Here is a 17,474-nt window from a genome sequence, read left to right as displayed (position 1 = left end):
TGTGCTTGCAAGCTGAAAGGAAGAGTGCTCTCATTCTGGGATAATGCTGCTGAGTTTGCACCCTAGTCCTGCGCTGGCCTGTTCTGTTTCCACATCACGTCTACGTTCACTCTTCAGTACTATTTATCACATTTTAAAAGTAAATCTTCCTCTTACCACCAAACAGGCAGGGCGTATCTCTGCTCTGCACAAGATCTGCAGTTCTCTTAAAATGGGCGCTGCTACCGTGCTCTCTAGCCTGTGTAGGTTCCTTTATATTATTTAAAAAATTATTTTTGTAAATGATATTCTCAAGAAAACAGAAAATACAAGCAACGTGCTACAAATAGCGGCTTGCGATTTAAATTCAGAGTTTGTTAACTCTGTATCTGCGACCTCCCATGGTATCCTGGTATCAACTGGGGACTTCTTTGACATGACGGAGGTCATTCTGCGAATGCAGAGCCTGTGCACTGCAGCAAAGCCTGCTTCAAACAAATCTGAAACTAATGCAAACCTACAATAAACTGACAGTTAAAAAAAAAAAAATCACATCTCGACTTAAATACAAACAAAGAGCATCACCCAGATCTGCTGAGAGTCCCTCCACATGCTCTTAGTCATCGAAATGCCCTTGTGGAGGCTGAAGGAGAGGGTTTTGTTAGTCTTGGCTCCAAACGCTGTTTGGAAAAAGTGCACAGAAACCCAAGAGGCAACACTTTCATTCAAGATTCCCAAGGCCCAAGTGGCAAGTACTTGTGCTACAAAAAGTGAAGTTACGCTAGCAGACTAATACTCAAATACACCAGTTCATTCAGGAGAAGAGCTAAGTTTACAGCCACCGAAACCCATTACATTTTCAAAATGGATGACTTGGGACTCACAGACAACACAACTACAGATTACTTGCATACCAACTAGTTGCATCATTACTGAGCTTCAATGTGGGAAATGCTATTTTTAATTTTTTTTTTTTTTTTTTTTTTTTAATACACAGCTCCACACTATCTAGCCTTGGTTTTACAAAAAAGGCTCACTTCAATACCAGGCAGTTTTGTAAAAAGCACAAAGGAGACCATTAATATTTGAGAAGTTCTAGAAAAATTGCACACCACTTCCACCAGCATCCTTTTGTCAGCTTCACTGTATCCCCTTTCAGTGCATGCTTTTCACCCCAAACCTACGATCTAACATCTTCATCAACATTAGCACTTCATGTAACTACTTCAAGGGTTCATTTCTGTGGCTTTAAGATCGTACCGCACAGGAAAGTCTGAAGGATGCCAATTGTGATTTGCATCCTTTCCTATGGAGGGACTTCACAAAGCAGCAGGTTGAAGTATAATAAATACAACCTCCAACCTTTTTCTTCCTCCACAGTCACACTGCTTTAGCCATGATGGTCTCAGGAAACACACTAGTGGCTTCTATTAGACCACTGACATACTTTTTTTTTTTTTTTTGGGGGGGGGGGGGGGGAGGGGGGGGAGGCCTTGCATACCCAAAATTTTCTTACAGTTTTCTTACAGCTTTGCCAGCAAAGCCAGTTGATTTAATAACAGATACCATGGGGTTTTTTTTCCTGCAAATCTTGCTTTACACTTAACTATATGCAGACAAAAACACAAACAAAAGATAAAAGGCTTACTTTCATCACCCATACAAGCATGACCTTAAAAACCAGATATATAAGAAATGTACAGGATACCTGCATACATATGGTACGTTAACCTTTCGATTAATTTCACAACTGTTCCTCCTTTGATGATAGGAATGCCATTCCTGCTTTGCAAGTTGTCCTCAAAAACGATGTTATCCTCCGAGTCTTCCACTACAAAACGATACACGTTTGGGCTGGGCAACCTCAGTGGCTGTTCATTTTCTTCTTGCAGTAATACTGAATCAAGCATCCTATCCAGAGTACTGCGATACTGGAGGGAAATCAGAGCGGCCATCCAATTACTCTTCTCTTCAGCAGACTTGGCAGCAAACAGTATACTGTTTTCATCTTTAGACACCAGTTCAAAAGCATGTTTGTATTCAGATGTGTCATCTTTATCAATAATCTGTATTTTCCTCATGATGATTTTTTCCTTCAGTCTGTACTCTGCATTGCTGTAACCAGGAAGCCGTGATTGACCGTGATTAGTTTTACAGCTGATCATTAAACCGTCAAAGAGAAAGATGTGGCGTTCATGTTTGGCTCCTATTTTTGTCAAGCTACCTTCCATTATGAATTCATTACAGCACTGCCCAATATCTTTGCCTTCCCAGCCATCAATATTTTTCTGGATTTCATTCATTTTCTTGATGGCCAAGTGCTTGCTTCTTATTTGTCGGTTATAGAAGCGACAGACTGGCTCCCTTGAATGAATAAAAGAAAAAGTCACGATAGGCACATTCCACATTTGCCATCCCAAGAGACAAAAAAATCCACTAAATTAACTGTTTATATCATTATTTCTTTGCCCTATATATGCCCTAACCCAGTTTACTCTTCAAAATAAACCACGGGCACTGCTTTGGCTAGGGAAAGAGTAAGATATTGACATTACTCATAGAAGTGGACTGTGAAGGTTTTGGGTTGCTACCCCATTTACAATGAAAACTGGCATAAAGACATGCCTTGAAAAGGAAATATACGCATTATCTAACAAGAAAAAAATTACAGTTCCTTCCAGATCATTTATCTCCTCCTCTGCCAACTTTGGGAAACCAGGGCAGTTTTGTGGATTACCCAGGCCGACGTCTTGGGGAGTGTTTGCTGTAAATGCGCTCCATGCTGCACTGCAGATTCAGAAGAGCAGTGATGGCTTGCTTTAAGCACTCCCGATCCTCTTCATCTTCACTGCATTCCTGCAATTGCTGTGACATAATAAACATCTTTCTTTCAGATTTGTCTGTTTATAGAAGGGTAGGAAGACTGACAAACATTCTTACACAGCGTTATCTACAGCACTCAGCGAAGTCAGTGACTTCAAGTCAATGAGTGAGTTATTACTAGAAGCGCACTCAAAACTAGCTATGCATGTAACTAAAAACATTTGTCAGATATTCAGGCAAAGTCAGTAGACACTCAACAGGAGAGAGCAGTAGGGAGTTTAGAAAGACAACCCTTTTTCCCCCCAAGAGCCAATGCTAATTGTCAGACACTGTTTTTTCCTGTTACCTTTTCAACAATGTCCTGTTTCACAACTGATTTTGTTAGATACTTTGGAGGTTTGAAATAGCTGAGAATTAAATTGTGGTTTACATAACTATGTGTAATATTCCTTCAATGAGTCAATTAACTTCAACATTTCAGAGCAAATTTAGAAGACAGAATGACCAAGATTCTCTCTTTGCTTCTTACCATTCTAAATTCTGCATTTTCTGCAAACTCATCTATTTCAAGGAGAAATGTCACTTTTGCATGGTGCAAACTAACATAGTAAAAAAAAAAAAGTCTGAAATTCAAGATTTGCTACTAATAGCAAAATGTAAAGACAATGAGATTCAGCATATTTCCTTTTTATAAAGACTACATCCGTCTCTACCACTAGGCAGAAACTTCTTGAATTAGGACATTCAACAGGCTTTCATAACATCTCCATAGACTTGGTAGCAATACGCTTTGAGTAAAGACTATTCACAGAGCTCCTCTTTTTGGTTCTTTAAGGTGATCAACTCCTAAAATACTACTGATATAAATACAAGAGATTTTTTCTTTTTAACTCCTTTCATGTTAAAGATCATATGATTTTTTTTTTTTAAAGAAAATTCAAGCAAATAGATTGCTTGGCAAAATCAAGACAATATGCCACGCAGTTTCAGATGAACTCTGTTTTACCTACATACTTTAAGAGAAATCTTACTTACAATCACTCAGCATGGCAGAAGCCTTCTTTTCTTTTCCTTTCCCCACTATGTTCCCTCAGCAAGGATATGTAGCTTCCTCTAAAAGTAATTGAGAGAACAGGATTTGACCAGATTGGTCCACTCTCTTCATGTAATTTAAATTACTAAAATTTTTATTTTTCACATGCCCAAACAACCTCCATCTTGCGTATTAGAGAAATGAAAGTCTCATGGCCAAAAATTTCTGGGAAGTTTATGAGCTGAGGAACAGTACAGGGAAGGGAAAAATGTCTACCTCTGTGGAAAACCTTCTTTTCCTTACTATCAGCCACAGAAACGCAAAGAACATAAAAATGGTGTGAAAAGATGACAAGTGCAAAATCCTAAAGGTGGGCAAAGCTACCGAGCCTGATAAAATACTCTTTCTCCTCACATGTCCTGAGCAGAATTTCTTGCATCCCCTTTCCTAAGGGAGCTGGTTTTGGCACTTAACAGACATCAAATGGCATGTTTTGCTTTTGTTGTATTAAAAAAGAAAAAAACCCAAACAAACCACATTTGGAAGTAATCTAATCCACTTCTACACCTAAATGCACAGATTCCTGGAGATCAGGCAGATTACCTGAAGCATATCTCATTCTCTGTAATCACTGGACTAACATCTGCTTTTCCAAACACCAGGTCTTAACAAGCATCTTTCCGATTAAACAGCAGATGCAAAAAGCGTAACATGCTTGCTAGGCAGAGAAAATACGGAAATCTTTAGAAAAGGGAAAAGGGGGTCCTGCTTATGCCAGATATATTTAAAATACCAGTGATGATAAACCGAGAATATTAACTATTCGATTTATCGTACAGAAAACTGTCAGAAAATAGCAATGAAGGACGCTGTTCACTTAAAAAAAAAAAAACTGTATCACGGTGAGCCTGCAGAATACTGACTGGGGTTTCTCTGTCGGTCAATGGCTGTGAACGATTAGGTAACAGCGGAACAGATCAAAAGGCGGAATTTCATACGTTTTGGATTGCTTGATAACAACATAGCGAGTCACATGCAAGAATCAGAGATAAACTTCTGCCTGCAAGTCACATGAGAAGGAAGGACATACTCTACAGTCAGCAGAGGAAAGCCTTCTTGGACTTGAACAGACCTCTGCTCACCTGCAGGATTTTAATGATCTATCTCACCAGCACCCTGCTCAGGGTTTGGGTGGATTATATGACCCCTCGAGTTCTCTGCACTGCGTACAATGAATAATGTTTCCTGCAACTCTGGTATCAAGAGAGACATTTATGAAAACATACCCAGAGCTTGAAAGTCTGATGACTCGCTAAGCTCTCCTCTACGCTGCCAGTATTAAGGCGTTTGTGCTTGGAAGTGTCAAGCACAGCGTTTTAAACCCAAATACTCTGATAATCAATTGAAGATGTCACAATCAGAATATATTTGGGTTACTTGTTTGCAAGATCTAACAACTTTTGATCACTAGCGCTACTTTTTTTCCCTACAAGACAGTTTTATTTCTTTTGCGTGACTTCCTTCAGCCTTTGCTATCATCGTTCATTCCGAAACAACCTACAGCCAAGTTCATTTTCCGTCAATACTTGAACAAGCAATCAACATTAAAGTGACATCATGGCCTGCCCTCTGACTCAAGGTGTTCAAAGGCTATTTCCTGGTGACCTCTATACGGCTGCTAACGAAGAGCACACAAACCGAACAAATTCAACGTGGGGGTCTCCAAATGACATCCAACCCTTGTGCCTCTTGCTGAGGCAGAGGGGTCTCCCATGCAGATCCTGCATCAGAGGCTGCACAAACAGGTTTTTGCGCAAAGGAGAAAAGTTCTGCAGCTTGAGAGAATTTTCAAGCTTTTCCCACTTCAATTTTACTCATTTTAGTTTTGCTATTTTGCAAAAGAGCAAGCATCAAGGCCTGCGCTTCTGTAAATAAGTCATTATTTTATTTATCTCCCAATTCAGTAGGGTTTTTGGGTAACTTTCTTTAGGAGCAACAGTCTCAATCCTGGCTTCTCTCCCTACTGAAGCCATGAAAATATTTTGAGTATTCTGTTGCTTTTCTACTTCCATTTTTGTTAGGTATTTTTCAACCAATGATCCTAGAGACAAATGCAATGGTAACAGGGAAGGAGTACCAACAGTTTCTAATATATTAATACTGTTGAATAAATACTTGTTCTATCCCTAAAACCACTGCTTTTTAAAAATCACTGCTGTAAATTTAGGATGTTTTCAAAATACAACATAAAACTCAAATTTTAAACCTGCAACTGAAGTGATCACAACAAAACAGTCTGTATTTATCATTATTCACTAGAGTGATATTTAAGATCTCTGCTCTGCTCTATGCTCACAAGGTCAGAAAGACTCAAGACAGCCAAGTGTCAGCCTCTGCAGCTGCATTCTAATTCTATTCAGAAATCTTGTATATTGTGGATAAAGGTCATATTTCATCATTTTCACTACTAAAATTCCCTAGTTAAAAAAAATATCATATAATATTATATGTCATGCAGCATCCAGCCGTATTATTGTCCTGGTTTCGGCTGGAATAGAGTTAATTTTCTTCCTAGTAGCAGGCACAGTGCTGTGGTTTGGGTTTAGGATGAGAACAATGCTGATCACACGCTGATGGTTTAGTTGGTGCTGAGCAGTGCTGACACCAGGCAAGGGCTTTTCAGCTTCCCCTGCTCTGCCAGGGGCACAAGAAGCTGGGAGGGGGCACAGCCAGGATGGTTGATCCCAACTGCCCCAAGGGCCATTCCATACCATACAGCGTCATGGGCAGTATAGAAACTGGGGGGGTTGGCCGGGGAGCAGCGATCGCTGCTGGGAACTGGCTGGGCATCGGTCGGCGGGTGGGGAGCAATTGCATTGGGCATCACTTGCTCTGTATGTTATTATTACTATTATTATTATATTGTTATTATTATTATTTTACTTTACTTTATTTCAATTATTAAACTGTTCTTATCTCACCCCAGGAGTGTTTCTCACTCTTACTCCTCCGATTCTCTCCCCCATCCCATCGGGGCAGGGGCAGTGAGCGATGGCTGCGTGGTGCTGAGCTGCTGCCTGGGGCTAAACCATGACAATTATCCAAGTCAGAAACAAATAAAAGAAACAACTAAATGTCTTTGCACTCTGCCAGACTTCATTCTTCAAAGATATGACGCAATTTTAAGAATGTGCATGTATAACCTGATCCTATCAATATTAACTGGCTTTATGAGCAGACTCAGAGTCTCCCAAGAGACAGAAAACTCTTGCAGCACTCCAGATTTAAGACAGGCTATCAAAACCAAATTATCTTCTCTGTGCCATGGTTTAAGACATGAATAGTAACCACCCTTTCCTGTCACTGAAGAAAAAACTACCAAGTTTGCGTGCAAAGCATTTAATCTTAAGCTTTGAAAACACAAAAAACTCTGCTTAATAAGGCATATATGTTAATGTTTCCCTAAAAAGCGGACAAACACTACACAGCTTGTAAAATCAGTTAAATGTTTAGATTCTCCCAAAGCTGCGGCGTATGATTTCATTCTTTAATTTCATACTGATGCACTCCATTTCCCAGCTTTAAGGCACAATGGGTCATTAATTAGCCTGACCTTCAGCATAACACAGGTCACTAATCCAATTATGTCTTTTAAACGTGAAAGAAGAACATTTTAAGAAGTTCCAGAGAATTATCATATGCAACTGACCCTAAAGAAAAGGGAAGTTACCCTATTTTGGAAGAGACGTATTTCCAAAGCTATCAGTGCTCACTTCACAGCAAGGCTGGGGTTTGTTAAGCTTTGTTAACTTATTTCTAAACTATCAACAGAAATGCTTAGACACTTAAAATTTACTGAGACCACTGGGATTTAAACTTTTCTACAAAATATTGGTAATCCATATATTGGAGATGTGTGGTTCATGGGATAAGATAAATCATCCTTATTTTTACTTCTCTAAATCAGGATATGCGAAAAATCACAGCAGATGTAATGAAAAGACGACTGAACTTAAAAAGAAAGAAAGAAAGAAAGAAAGAAAAGGGAATACATGCCAGATACTAACTACAGACGTGGTCCTCAAACAACTGCTATTTTTTGGCTTAGCTTCTGTTGAGACAACTTTATATTGTATCATATGTAAGTTCTATGTTGCAAAGTTTTTTCTTCCTTCAGAGAAGTAAATCCTTTGAAATACAAAGGAAGACCATATAACACGTCTGTACGACACTGCTAGTACCACTTTTTACACTGAGAAGTTAAAAGTGTCATTTCTGTTGCTATTAATGAAATGTCAGCTGTAGCCACAGGATATTTTACCTGTTTAATTTAAGTATATCCCAGTTAGTTAATAATTCACTTACCCTTATAAGCATTACAAACTTTCCCAACACAATGGGGCAAATAGAAACTTTTTTCACATTCACATCCTCAGCTACTTAAAAAAAAAAGCTCCGATCTAAGTATTTTTCAAGTTACTGCATTTTCTACAGCAACACTATTTTTTCTTATTCAAGAATTATTATTGTAAATCTCAGATGTTAAATTTCTGCTGACTGCTGGCCTCTCTTCTCATAACTCACAGCAAAAACATTTGCTTGTAAGCAAAAAGATACGTGCTTAGTTACTTTTTGGCTTTTAGCTGTTATACCCAAGGGAAATATCTACTGATGTGAACCACCTTGCTAGTGCACATCAGAATAAAATATGTGCAAGTGATCCGTGGTCAAACCAATAGAGGCTGTTCTAAAAGCAGTAATGCCTCAACAGGCAGAATTGCTCATAAATACGGACTCGATGCCAACCTAAACAACTTGTATGGTAAGACCCCTGAAATACCTCTTACAGGAATAACTTTTTATCATCTGAATCAGAATTCCATAAAGCCTGACATTTCATCAATGTCATTTCTTCAAAGACAGAAAATAAGAAAATAGTAGTGCTTATTTTCATTCTTTCTCAATATGGAGAAAGTGTGGTATGCTAGGAAAAAAAAAAGTGGGTTTTTTTTGCTCTATCTCTTCCATTTAGGACTCAAGACAAATGGTTGAACATTAAGAATGGATTATTCTGACTCTGATGAAAGGAAGTGCCTCCCCAACCCCCAAAATAAGATCAGCTGAGCTGCCACTGGAGTGTGACCTGAAACTGAGAATACTGATCTGAATTATGCTTAGCTTTTTCTGCATGGACAAAAAATTCAGAACTCAAGGAAAGAAGAAATGAGATTTCCAGATTACATTTTTAACTACATTAGATCTCAAGTTCAAAAAAAGTTTGTTTAATAAAATGTTTGTTTATATATATTAATATGTATTTGTTTAATAAAATGTTCATATCAGAGCAACAGATGCTTTGAAGCCTTTTTTTTACATGATTTTACTTTTCAGACATATACTAACTGGTGCCAAATCAACGTTTTTGTATCTTTCAATTTTCAGAAGCAGGAAATGAAATCTAATCACGTATTTAAAAGCTCAGATTCTCCACATTAAGAAATGTTTTTAGCAGGAAACAAGAGTGTGGCTTCATTTACCTGCAGTAACTCAAAGTAGTGCAAACAATGATAGACTGGGATAAGCATGAGTCGTGGGAGAACGTATCGTACAGCTTCTTTAAACCCTTCAGCAGTAGACTGAAAAGGAAAAATAAACAGCATTACTTGCACTGAAATACTCAAAACAGGACTGGACAAGTCCCTGAAGTTAGCACTGCTTTGAACAAGATGGTTGTGCTAGACACGTCCAGGGGTGTCCCTTCCGATCTACATTACTCTATGCTTACATCTAGTAGTAAGGAAGACAATAAAGTATGCAAAAATATTTTTGTCTAATAAGACTCTTTATAAGATTCAGAGACGACACATAAATGCTCTGACATCAAGCAAACAGAACGTGTAAACACCCTCTTCCAGGCACTGCAAGCACCCATTTCCATCAACAGCTGCGGGTGGATTTTGATGCATACTCACTAGCGAACCCATAGCTCTGAAAACACCCCTAACCCGCACAACAAATGCTGGCACAATCTGCCTCCTTAAAAGGGTAACCCGTCAGATGGTCCATATTTTTGTCAGAAGTAGCAAATCAAACATAAGAAGTCAGGATCAGGTTACCCACAAGTCATTTTGTAAGCATCCTTTAATTCACGTAGAGGTGCTCATATCGCAATCCCTAGCGCCTTTGTATTTCAGCCCTGTCTGCAGAACTCAATTAATAGTGTTAGTTCAAGGTGACAACACCTAAAAATAATGCACTGTCTATGGCTAAGCTGCATGCCTTACTCCCAGTCAACAGCCACCTCCCAGAATGCAGAAGGTGCTTGAACATATTTTCAAAAAAGCTCATACCCATTTCCAAAATAACATGTTTTACCCTGGCCCATAGTTTGCTGCAGAATTTAAAGAAAACACTGGAATGTTAAAGACCAGCCAGGACTCCCATACAATCTAATAAACTTGTCACCAACTTCCCTCTAATGTCCTCTCCTCCCAAATACGCACATCCAATGTACCACAGAAATATGGAAGTCTCATCAAGTACTGAAGAAATTAATATTAGTATCTCCCCTCCCTCAAACTGAGAATCACAATTCATGACTTGAAAAATGGAGTTAGAAATTCCCATGCCCAGCAGTTAACTAACACAATGATTTGGGCTGTAAAATGGAGAGAGGTTTTCCAAAGGACAGTGAAATCCCTGCCAACTTCCTTATCAGGATAACTATTGAACAGAAACTCAATTACCTGATCTCATTTTTGGAAATTACCTCTCCCCCCATGTAAGACTTCTGGCTGCATCCCTCTGCAGCTGTCAGAAACAGCTCATATATGTCCATGGCCCAGAGCGTGGACCTCCGCCTTCACTCCACAGCTTGGAGAAGTGCGAAGGAACATCCCTAGGAAAGCCCAAACCTTTCTACGGGGATGAGAGTCAGAAAGGAGGCCAGATTCACTGCCAAATTACTCAATTACCAATTTAATCTCAAATACGGTTTGGGGCTTTAAATTTGCTAGGGGGGTAAAGGGCCTTATAGAATCATAGAATGGTTTAGGTTGGAAAAGACCTTTAAGATCATCCAGTCCAACCAGTAACCTACACTACCAAGTCCATACTAAACCAATCAAGGGTAGAGTAGACTAAACCAAGTCCCAGAGGTCATTCACCAAGCAGTATTTAAGAGTGAGATGATCCAGCTTACCAAGCGCTCAGAGCTGAAGAGGAAACGCTCACCCTGAAGGAGTGTCTTAGAGGAATCTCAGCTTGCAGAGACCCGGGCCCCAGTAAAACGTACAAACTAAACTCTGCTATAATGGGTTTAGCTGGGAGCACCACTGATCGAACACTTGCTCAGCAGCTTCTCTAAGTGCATTTCTGAACACAAGCTCAGTCTTCTGAACAGTAGTCTTTAATAAATCCTGCCACATTGGTGGAAGGAAGGGGGAAAAAAAACCCCAACCAACCAAATAGACAAAAAAAGCCCCCCACAGATAATCTTGCTGGATAGTCCTACTGAAGAAATAATTCAAGAAAAAATGCCAGTCTCAGCCTTAATGCCGAACAAGGGGGCCTGCGATATGTAAGGAAGAAAATGTAAATATTGTGCCTGGGGGCCTGTGTTTGGCATTAAAAGGCAAAACAGCAACAGAAGTGGCAGGCATGAGAAGTCACTCTCTGTTCTCAAGGAAGAGAGTCTGATGTGAGGACAAAAAAAAGGGCAAAAGACTCATGGATGGGTCAGAGCTATGTCCAGTTTTTACAGGAAGAGGCAGAGTCCAACTATCTTACACTGAAGAAAGGTCAGAATCTAGAGGATTTCTTCCTCAGTAGGAAGTAAAGAATTACTGACAAAATTCAAACCTTTGAAATATGAGAACTAAAGCAATTCAGTATTTCTCATTTGCACTCACCTGAAAGTGGAGAGCAACAGCAGGTTTTGCCATTAAGTTATTAAAATGCTCATGAAATTGTGGAGAGAGAATATCCTGGGACAAGGTTTCATATGGATCAAAGGCCTGCTCCTAAATAAAACCAGAGAATTATATACATACATGAAGGATGCAAGATATTTCTGTCCCAGGTGGTAGAATTAATTCCTTTAATAAGCTGATACACAACTTGAACTTTTCAAGAAAAGATCAATTTTGCAAAACAAATATTCAGTAAACCACAACCCTTTTTCACTTCCAAATTTTAAATGCACACAACATTTTCTCAGCATTCCTCAATCTCACCATACTTATCACTAACACCAACTTTGTTTTACTGAAGCAGTGGGAACCAAGAGAAGTTCTTGCTTTCAGTCCACCCACATTTCACATAGAAAGGCAATTTCCCTCCTCTCCGTCAATGAAGAATGACACTTTGGAAAGAAGTGCAGGTAAAGATGAACTTTGGAGACTGTCACAAGGAGGCATTGTTGTACCACCACCATTTCAGGGTACATCACAGAAGAATGGTCAGTCATAAGCACTGGACTTCTGAGCGCTTTTCTGGCCATGTCAGTGGGAAAATAGCTCGCTCTGGGACAAAGCAGCTAGTCTGAAAGAGCCTCAGAGGAAAGTCCTCTGATGACACCAAGGGTTTCAGGTGCAAAAATTATGCACCTGGATGGAGTATCTGGCTGCGATTCTGTAATATCAAGTACAGCAGGATGGGAGGAAAACCTGACTGTACATGAATCTCTGCAGGAATAATTTATCACCTGCTCCAAAGCCTGTCAGGCTGTTCCCGAGTCTCTGCAGATTCACTGGGCTGAATCACTCATGAATCACCGGGTTATCCGGTGCTGATGGCACGATGCCCCAGAATAAGCACATACCTCTTTCCACCTTAATGCAGAAGTGCTTGTCGGAATACAGGCTGCGGAGTTTGGGAGTACCAAACACCGCAAAGGCTCATTTGGACATTCAGGTAAAGTCTCAAGTCTTCCATTTGCAGAGGGTCCAGGGGATTTCCTACCTTACTCATGGGGCAGCTGCAATTAAACTCTTTGTGGGGAGGAGAGGCACAGAATGCACTCTCTTTTCACATGCGAACTGTAATCATCACTCTCAACTCTCCTCATCAAGTTCTAATCATCGCTGTCCATTCGCATTAGATTGTATCTGGGAGGGGGGATGGAAGGGGGGGAAGGTTTGGCACTTCAGCAGCAGCAGCTGAAGAGAAAATGGTTAGACACTCTCTAAGTGAGCAGGCTGGTTTTCTTCAGCAGAATCTGAATCCGACTTCCAGCCTGGTGGATTTTTTTTTTTGTTGTTTACTCCACGCCTGCCCACTACCTGCAAACATACAACACGGGGGTCTTATTTTACACCATCCAAATTAAAGGCAGGGGACAAGAACACTGCATATACAGTTTCTCTTTGCCATGCTAGCCAAGAAAAAAAAAATGAACATAAACCTCTGCAGAAGCAGTAACTCAGCCATGGTGTGTGGGTTCAGCTGCATTCAGAGGTGCTGTCTTTTTAAACTTTTTACTGCACTTTACAAGTGTTTTCCGTTTCTTTCACTCAGACTTTAATCAGTGTTTCGAGTTTTTGGTTTTGTTTTTTTGAACACAAGACTGAAACAAACTGCATTAGCTTTCTTCCCCAAGAGACTAATTTTTTTTTTTTTAAAAGGGGGCGGGGGTTACACTTGCAATGTTGGAAAAGTTACTGAAATATTGAGGCATTAACTCGATGCCCGTGTAAGTTATCTTAATGCAGCATCCAGTTCTGGACTGGTGGTTGTACATTTCAGCCCCTTTTGCTGTAGTGCACTGGTTTCCACCTTTTTTTGCTTTGTGGATACCTAAAACTTCTCCTACGGAAATGCAAATACCAGCATAACAAATTTACAGTCTACTGATAATAACCTCATTTTACTAGCTGCCTTCCGAAGACCACTTCAAACCAGGCACAAAGACACCCTGCCCTCCGTTCTGAGGTTCTCCTCCCACTAGCTGAACATTACTGAAGAGATTATCTAAGGCAATCATTAAAATGCACTGTAGTAGTTAGGCTTGTAAAAATTACCACCAAGCAAAATTTTTTTACCAGCATATTAACAAATATCCATCTCCCACTCGTATGTGTCAGGCGTCAAGTTTTTGCATTTCCTTGACGCCAGGAAAAACTGTTTTATTTTCCCCACACTTCCTTATCTCAAAAATACTACAGTATTTATGTTTAAACCTTCCAGAGAACTGATGCAGAAAAACAAAGCAGGAAGATTCCACCTTGGAAGGGTTTTTTGTTTTTAATTATCCTTCCAAATAATTTGAAGGACCTTTATAATGGAAACACTAAGTGAACAAGCCTGGCAGTAAGACAGGCAAAGCAAATAAACACTTCTCTTTCATATCTCTCTTCAATGATCCTTTTTGCAAATACTCACAGAAAGATGATCTCAGCATGCAAGATGATCAAATGAACAGCCTAGTTATTAAGTAGGTCTTGCTCCTACTGCATTATTAAATTCAAACTTACTACCTGCATAAGAAGAAGGTTTGAAGAATAATCTTTTCATCACCAATTTAAGTTTTCCAGTTAATGAAAATCAAGTGATATTTGTACTCATTGAAAAGGATTTGTTTCCCTTAAAGCACAGGATGCCTAAAAGTAGCTTTTGCAATAAACTGAGATATGTATGTTTTCCAGGATAGTGCTGTCCTATTTCAAATTGTAAGTCTTTTTTTCAATTTTAATATAATAGGCACTTACTTGAATTCATTGCTCAAATGCTTCTCCTTATCATTATATAAGCAATTATGCTTTACCATCTTAAGAGCTAAGACCTAGTCAACTGGACTTTCCTACTGATGTGTCACATGAGTGGCTTATTGAACTAGCCAGCAAAACTTTATCTTTATGGTGTATTCATAAGTGGCACAGGCGCTGAAGGACCTGTATTCTTCATGCCCACAAAAACTAACTGTTTCCCTAACGGTACTGGTGTGTCCATGCAGTCCTCAGATTTTAAAAACTGAACATACATAAAAGTGAAATGGAAGTGTTATCAGTTGTCATTTTCTTTATAAACATCATAATTTTAAGATAAAAAGCATAAACTGCACATTCACCACGTGGTTCACCCGAGATATTCTCTCTCCCCCTCGGGCCAGAACATCTCATTTGACTTCCTCTGTGATACAGTCCACATGGTTTATGGGATTAGCCTTATGTTTTGGTTCAGGAAACTGGGCTCGATACACCTCTCAGGAAAAAGTAGACTCAATTTAAACATTTCCAAAGACAGCAAAAACTCTACACCTACCTTGGTAATTTGTTCCAAGAATTAGCTCCCCGACAGTTAAGAAGTTGTGGTGTGTTTCTAAGCCGAACTGTCCTCTTGCCTTTCAGAACCTGCTTTTTTGCTGTGCACCTCTGCTGAATTCCAGAGTCATTTTGTACTCTATTTTCAGGTCATGAAGGTACCTATATACCTGTCCTATTTTGACTAAACTGAGCTCTATCTCACTGTAAAGCACTTTCTCAAAAACTTTACTTTTGTGACTCTCCTCTGCAGTCCTTCCAGTATTTCAATGCCCATTAAAAAAAACCACCAAACTGACAAAATAGCTTAATAATCTTTTAGTATGAGCCACACCAAATCCATGTGCAGCATCTTCCCGTACTCCTACTCTTTAATATCTATTTTATAGGTCAATGGATATCAGTAGCACTTTTGCTACAATACTGAACAGAGTTCAGTTGCACACCTGTTTTGATACTTTGCTCCTTCCCAGAGTTACTGCTTTGCAGAGACATTTCCCATTCCAGACATATACAATACATTTGCCTGAATTAAGAACACATTCTGTTTGAGTCAGCTCACTGTCCAAAGTAATGCAAGTCACTCATCTTGCAGATCTACGTCCAACGGCTATGATTTTTGGGTAGCCCTGGGCTTGACACCAATGCCTACAAAGATCAAAGCACCACCTTCTTTCAGTAAGCAGTCCCAGGTAATTACTTTTCAAATCCACATCCCTACATGATCGTAGCAATTAATTTCCACTCTGAAATAAGATCTTAGTTTTGTGCTCACCTGCTTGATATTGTTTCTGTGACAGTTAGAAAACACACTTCAGCTTACCTACTAAAGAACAGGTAGGGATGGTCTCTGTTCAGAGCTTATTAAAAGGACTTTTTACAGCTGCAAATTTGTCGGAGATACCACAGTCATGACCAAAAATTTACTAAGGAAAATAAAACAATCAGTGACTAAAAAAAAAAAGAACAAAAAACCCAACAAAACACTGTACCTCTGCAAGATCCTCAAAGCAGCTGCCAGCCAGCGGATGAGGACTACTTTCGTCTGTCATTTCAACGGTATCCTCAATCAATCCCAAAAGCTTCACTGTCAACTCGTGAATATCTGAAATGTTGCTAAATATCACATCGATATCCTGCAAACATAAAATGTATCTTAGTCGTGTTCAGAATAATTTATTCTGCTTATGGAAATATTGGAGCGGTTTTCATGAAATCTGAACCAAGAGGTAAATGGAGAGGAGCCAACAAAAAGCAAGGAAGAAAGTTAAATTACGTGGTCGTCCCAGCCCTGTGGACTTGTCTGGGCACATCCAGCCTTGCACAATTCTCAGCCCAGAGAAAGCAAGCACACCATCCTTCCGGGCCGGAGCAGCAGCAGGCCCAGTACAGGCTGTTCAGTGCTTTGGACAGAAACGCCTGGCCTTTTCGGCCACAATTCACAGCTGTTATTTTTCCCCTCTGCTGATTCTTGTCTCTCAGAACACAACAGGAAGGAGGCAATTTAAAGCAGCTCCAAGGTCAGATCCTCTAAACCACAGGTAAAACTAAAGCAGCTACTTGGCTACTTCAGCAGAATACTACCTGGGTACAGAGGAAGAATCGGCAGCTTCCTTTTCCAAAGTCTACTTTTAGATTTTTTTAAATCCACACACCGCAAACACACCCAACTAGGCAGCCCCTTCCAATGACCTGCATTCTTCTTCTGACCCCTCTGACACACACTTCTTGGAAGCCTCCTCTGCCCCAACCTAACACTGCAGAGCTTGCTTGACCTCCTGCCAGCGCCAAGACCACGGCAATCTCTTCGTGGGAATGAGCAATCTTGAAACTTCTCATACCCGTTCCCATATAACAAAAGAATATTCCTCAGCTACAAAATATTGCTCCCTTCTCCTCCCATCATCTTCGTTTGAATCCTGTCCCTACATTTGCACAATTCTCCAATATCCTATCAGCTACTGAGGAACCTCCACACCCAGCTGTAATGGGAATGTCTCCTGCTGCCTCTCTTTTTAACCCGCTGGTATCACCTATGAATTCCTGGTTCACCTATGAACAACCTGGTATCACCTACGAACAACCTGGTTCAGGTTCTGCTGGCCTGTTTCCTTCCCACAGGAAGGATTCACTCATCTCTCATTATTCCTCTTCTCTTACAAGAGCTGTGCTTCCTTTTTAGACTCCAGCATCCTGAAAACCGAATTTGCCACACATACAATTTCAACCAAATATTTCAATCATTTATCAAATAGAAATTCCCTTCACAGTCGGTCACATGCTAGAGAATCCAGAGCCAAGGGCCATTTCACTTGTAGGTTCTGCAGATAGGGGTGCCCTGGGGTAGACTTCAAAATGTGAATTCAAGCATTCATCTGCAT

General features: G+C 39.9%; 2 protein-coding genes across 3 annotated transcripts in view; one reads left to right on the top strand and one right to left on the bottom strand.

Annotated features, from left to right (window-relative positions):
* The window catches only part of KLHDC2 (kelch domain containing 2), a 125,639-nt gene extending 111,561 nt beyond the window's left edge, over positions 1–14,078 (top strand). Inside the window, exon 14 of the transcript XR_012831145.1 lies at positions 14,066–14,078. The gene's annotated coding sequence lies outside the window, so the exon portion shown is untranslated. The remainder of the gene's footprint in view (positions 1–14,065) is intronic.
* SOS2 (SOS Ras/Rho guanine nucleotide exchange factor 2) overlaps positions 1–17,474 on the bottom strand; it is a 56,579-nt gene that overhangs the window by 19,239 nt on the left and 19,866 nt on the right. The window contains exons 6-10 of one of the 2 annotated variants that reach the window (XM_075712873.1): positions 16,086–16,229; positions 11,746–11,856; positions 9,373–9,471; positions 2,717–2,844; positions 1,688–2,343 (exon numbers count right to left, since the gene is read on the bottom strand). In XM_075712873.1, coding sequence (XP_075568988.1) covers positions 1,688–2,343; positions 2,717–2,844; positions 9,373–9,471; positions 11,746–11,856; positions 16,086–16,229 — 1,138 coding nt within the window. The remainder of the gene's footprint in view (positions 1–1,687; positions 2,344–2,716; positions 2,845–9,372; positions 9,472–11,745; positions 11,857–16,085; positions 16,230–17,474) is intronic. The other variant, XM_075712874.1, reaches the window with a different exon arrangement.

The sequence above is a fragment of the Pelecanus crispus genome, chromosome 6 (assembly GCF_030463565.1).
Source record: "Pelecanus crispus isolate bPelCri1 chromosome 6, bPelCri1.pri, whole genome shotgun sequence".
Lineage (NCBI taxonomy): Eukaryota > Metazoa > Chordata > Aves > Pelecaniformes > Pelecanidae > Pelecanus > Pelecanus crispus.
Note: the sequence above shows the minus strand (reverse complement) of the source record. Positions and strands in the feature narration are given on the sequence as shown.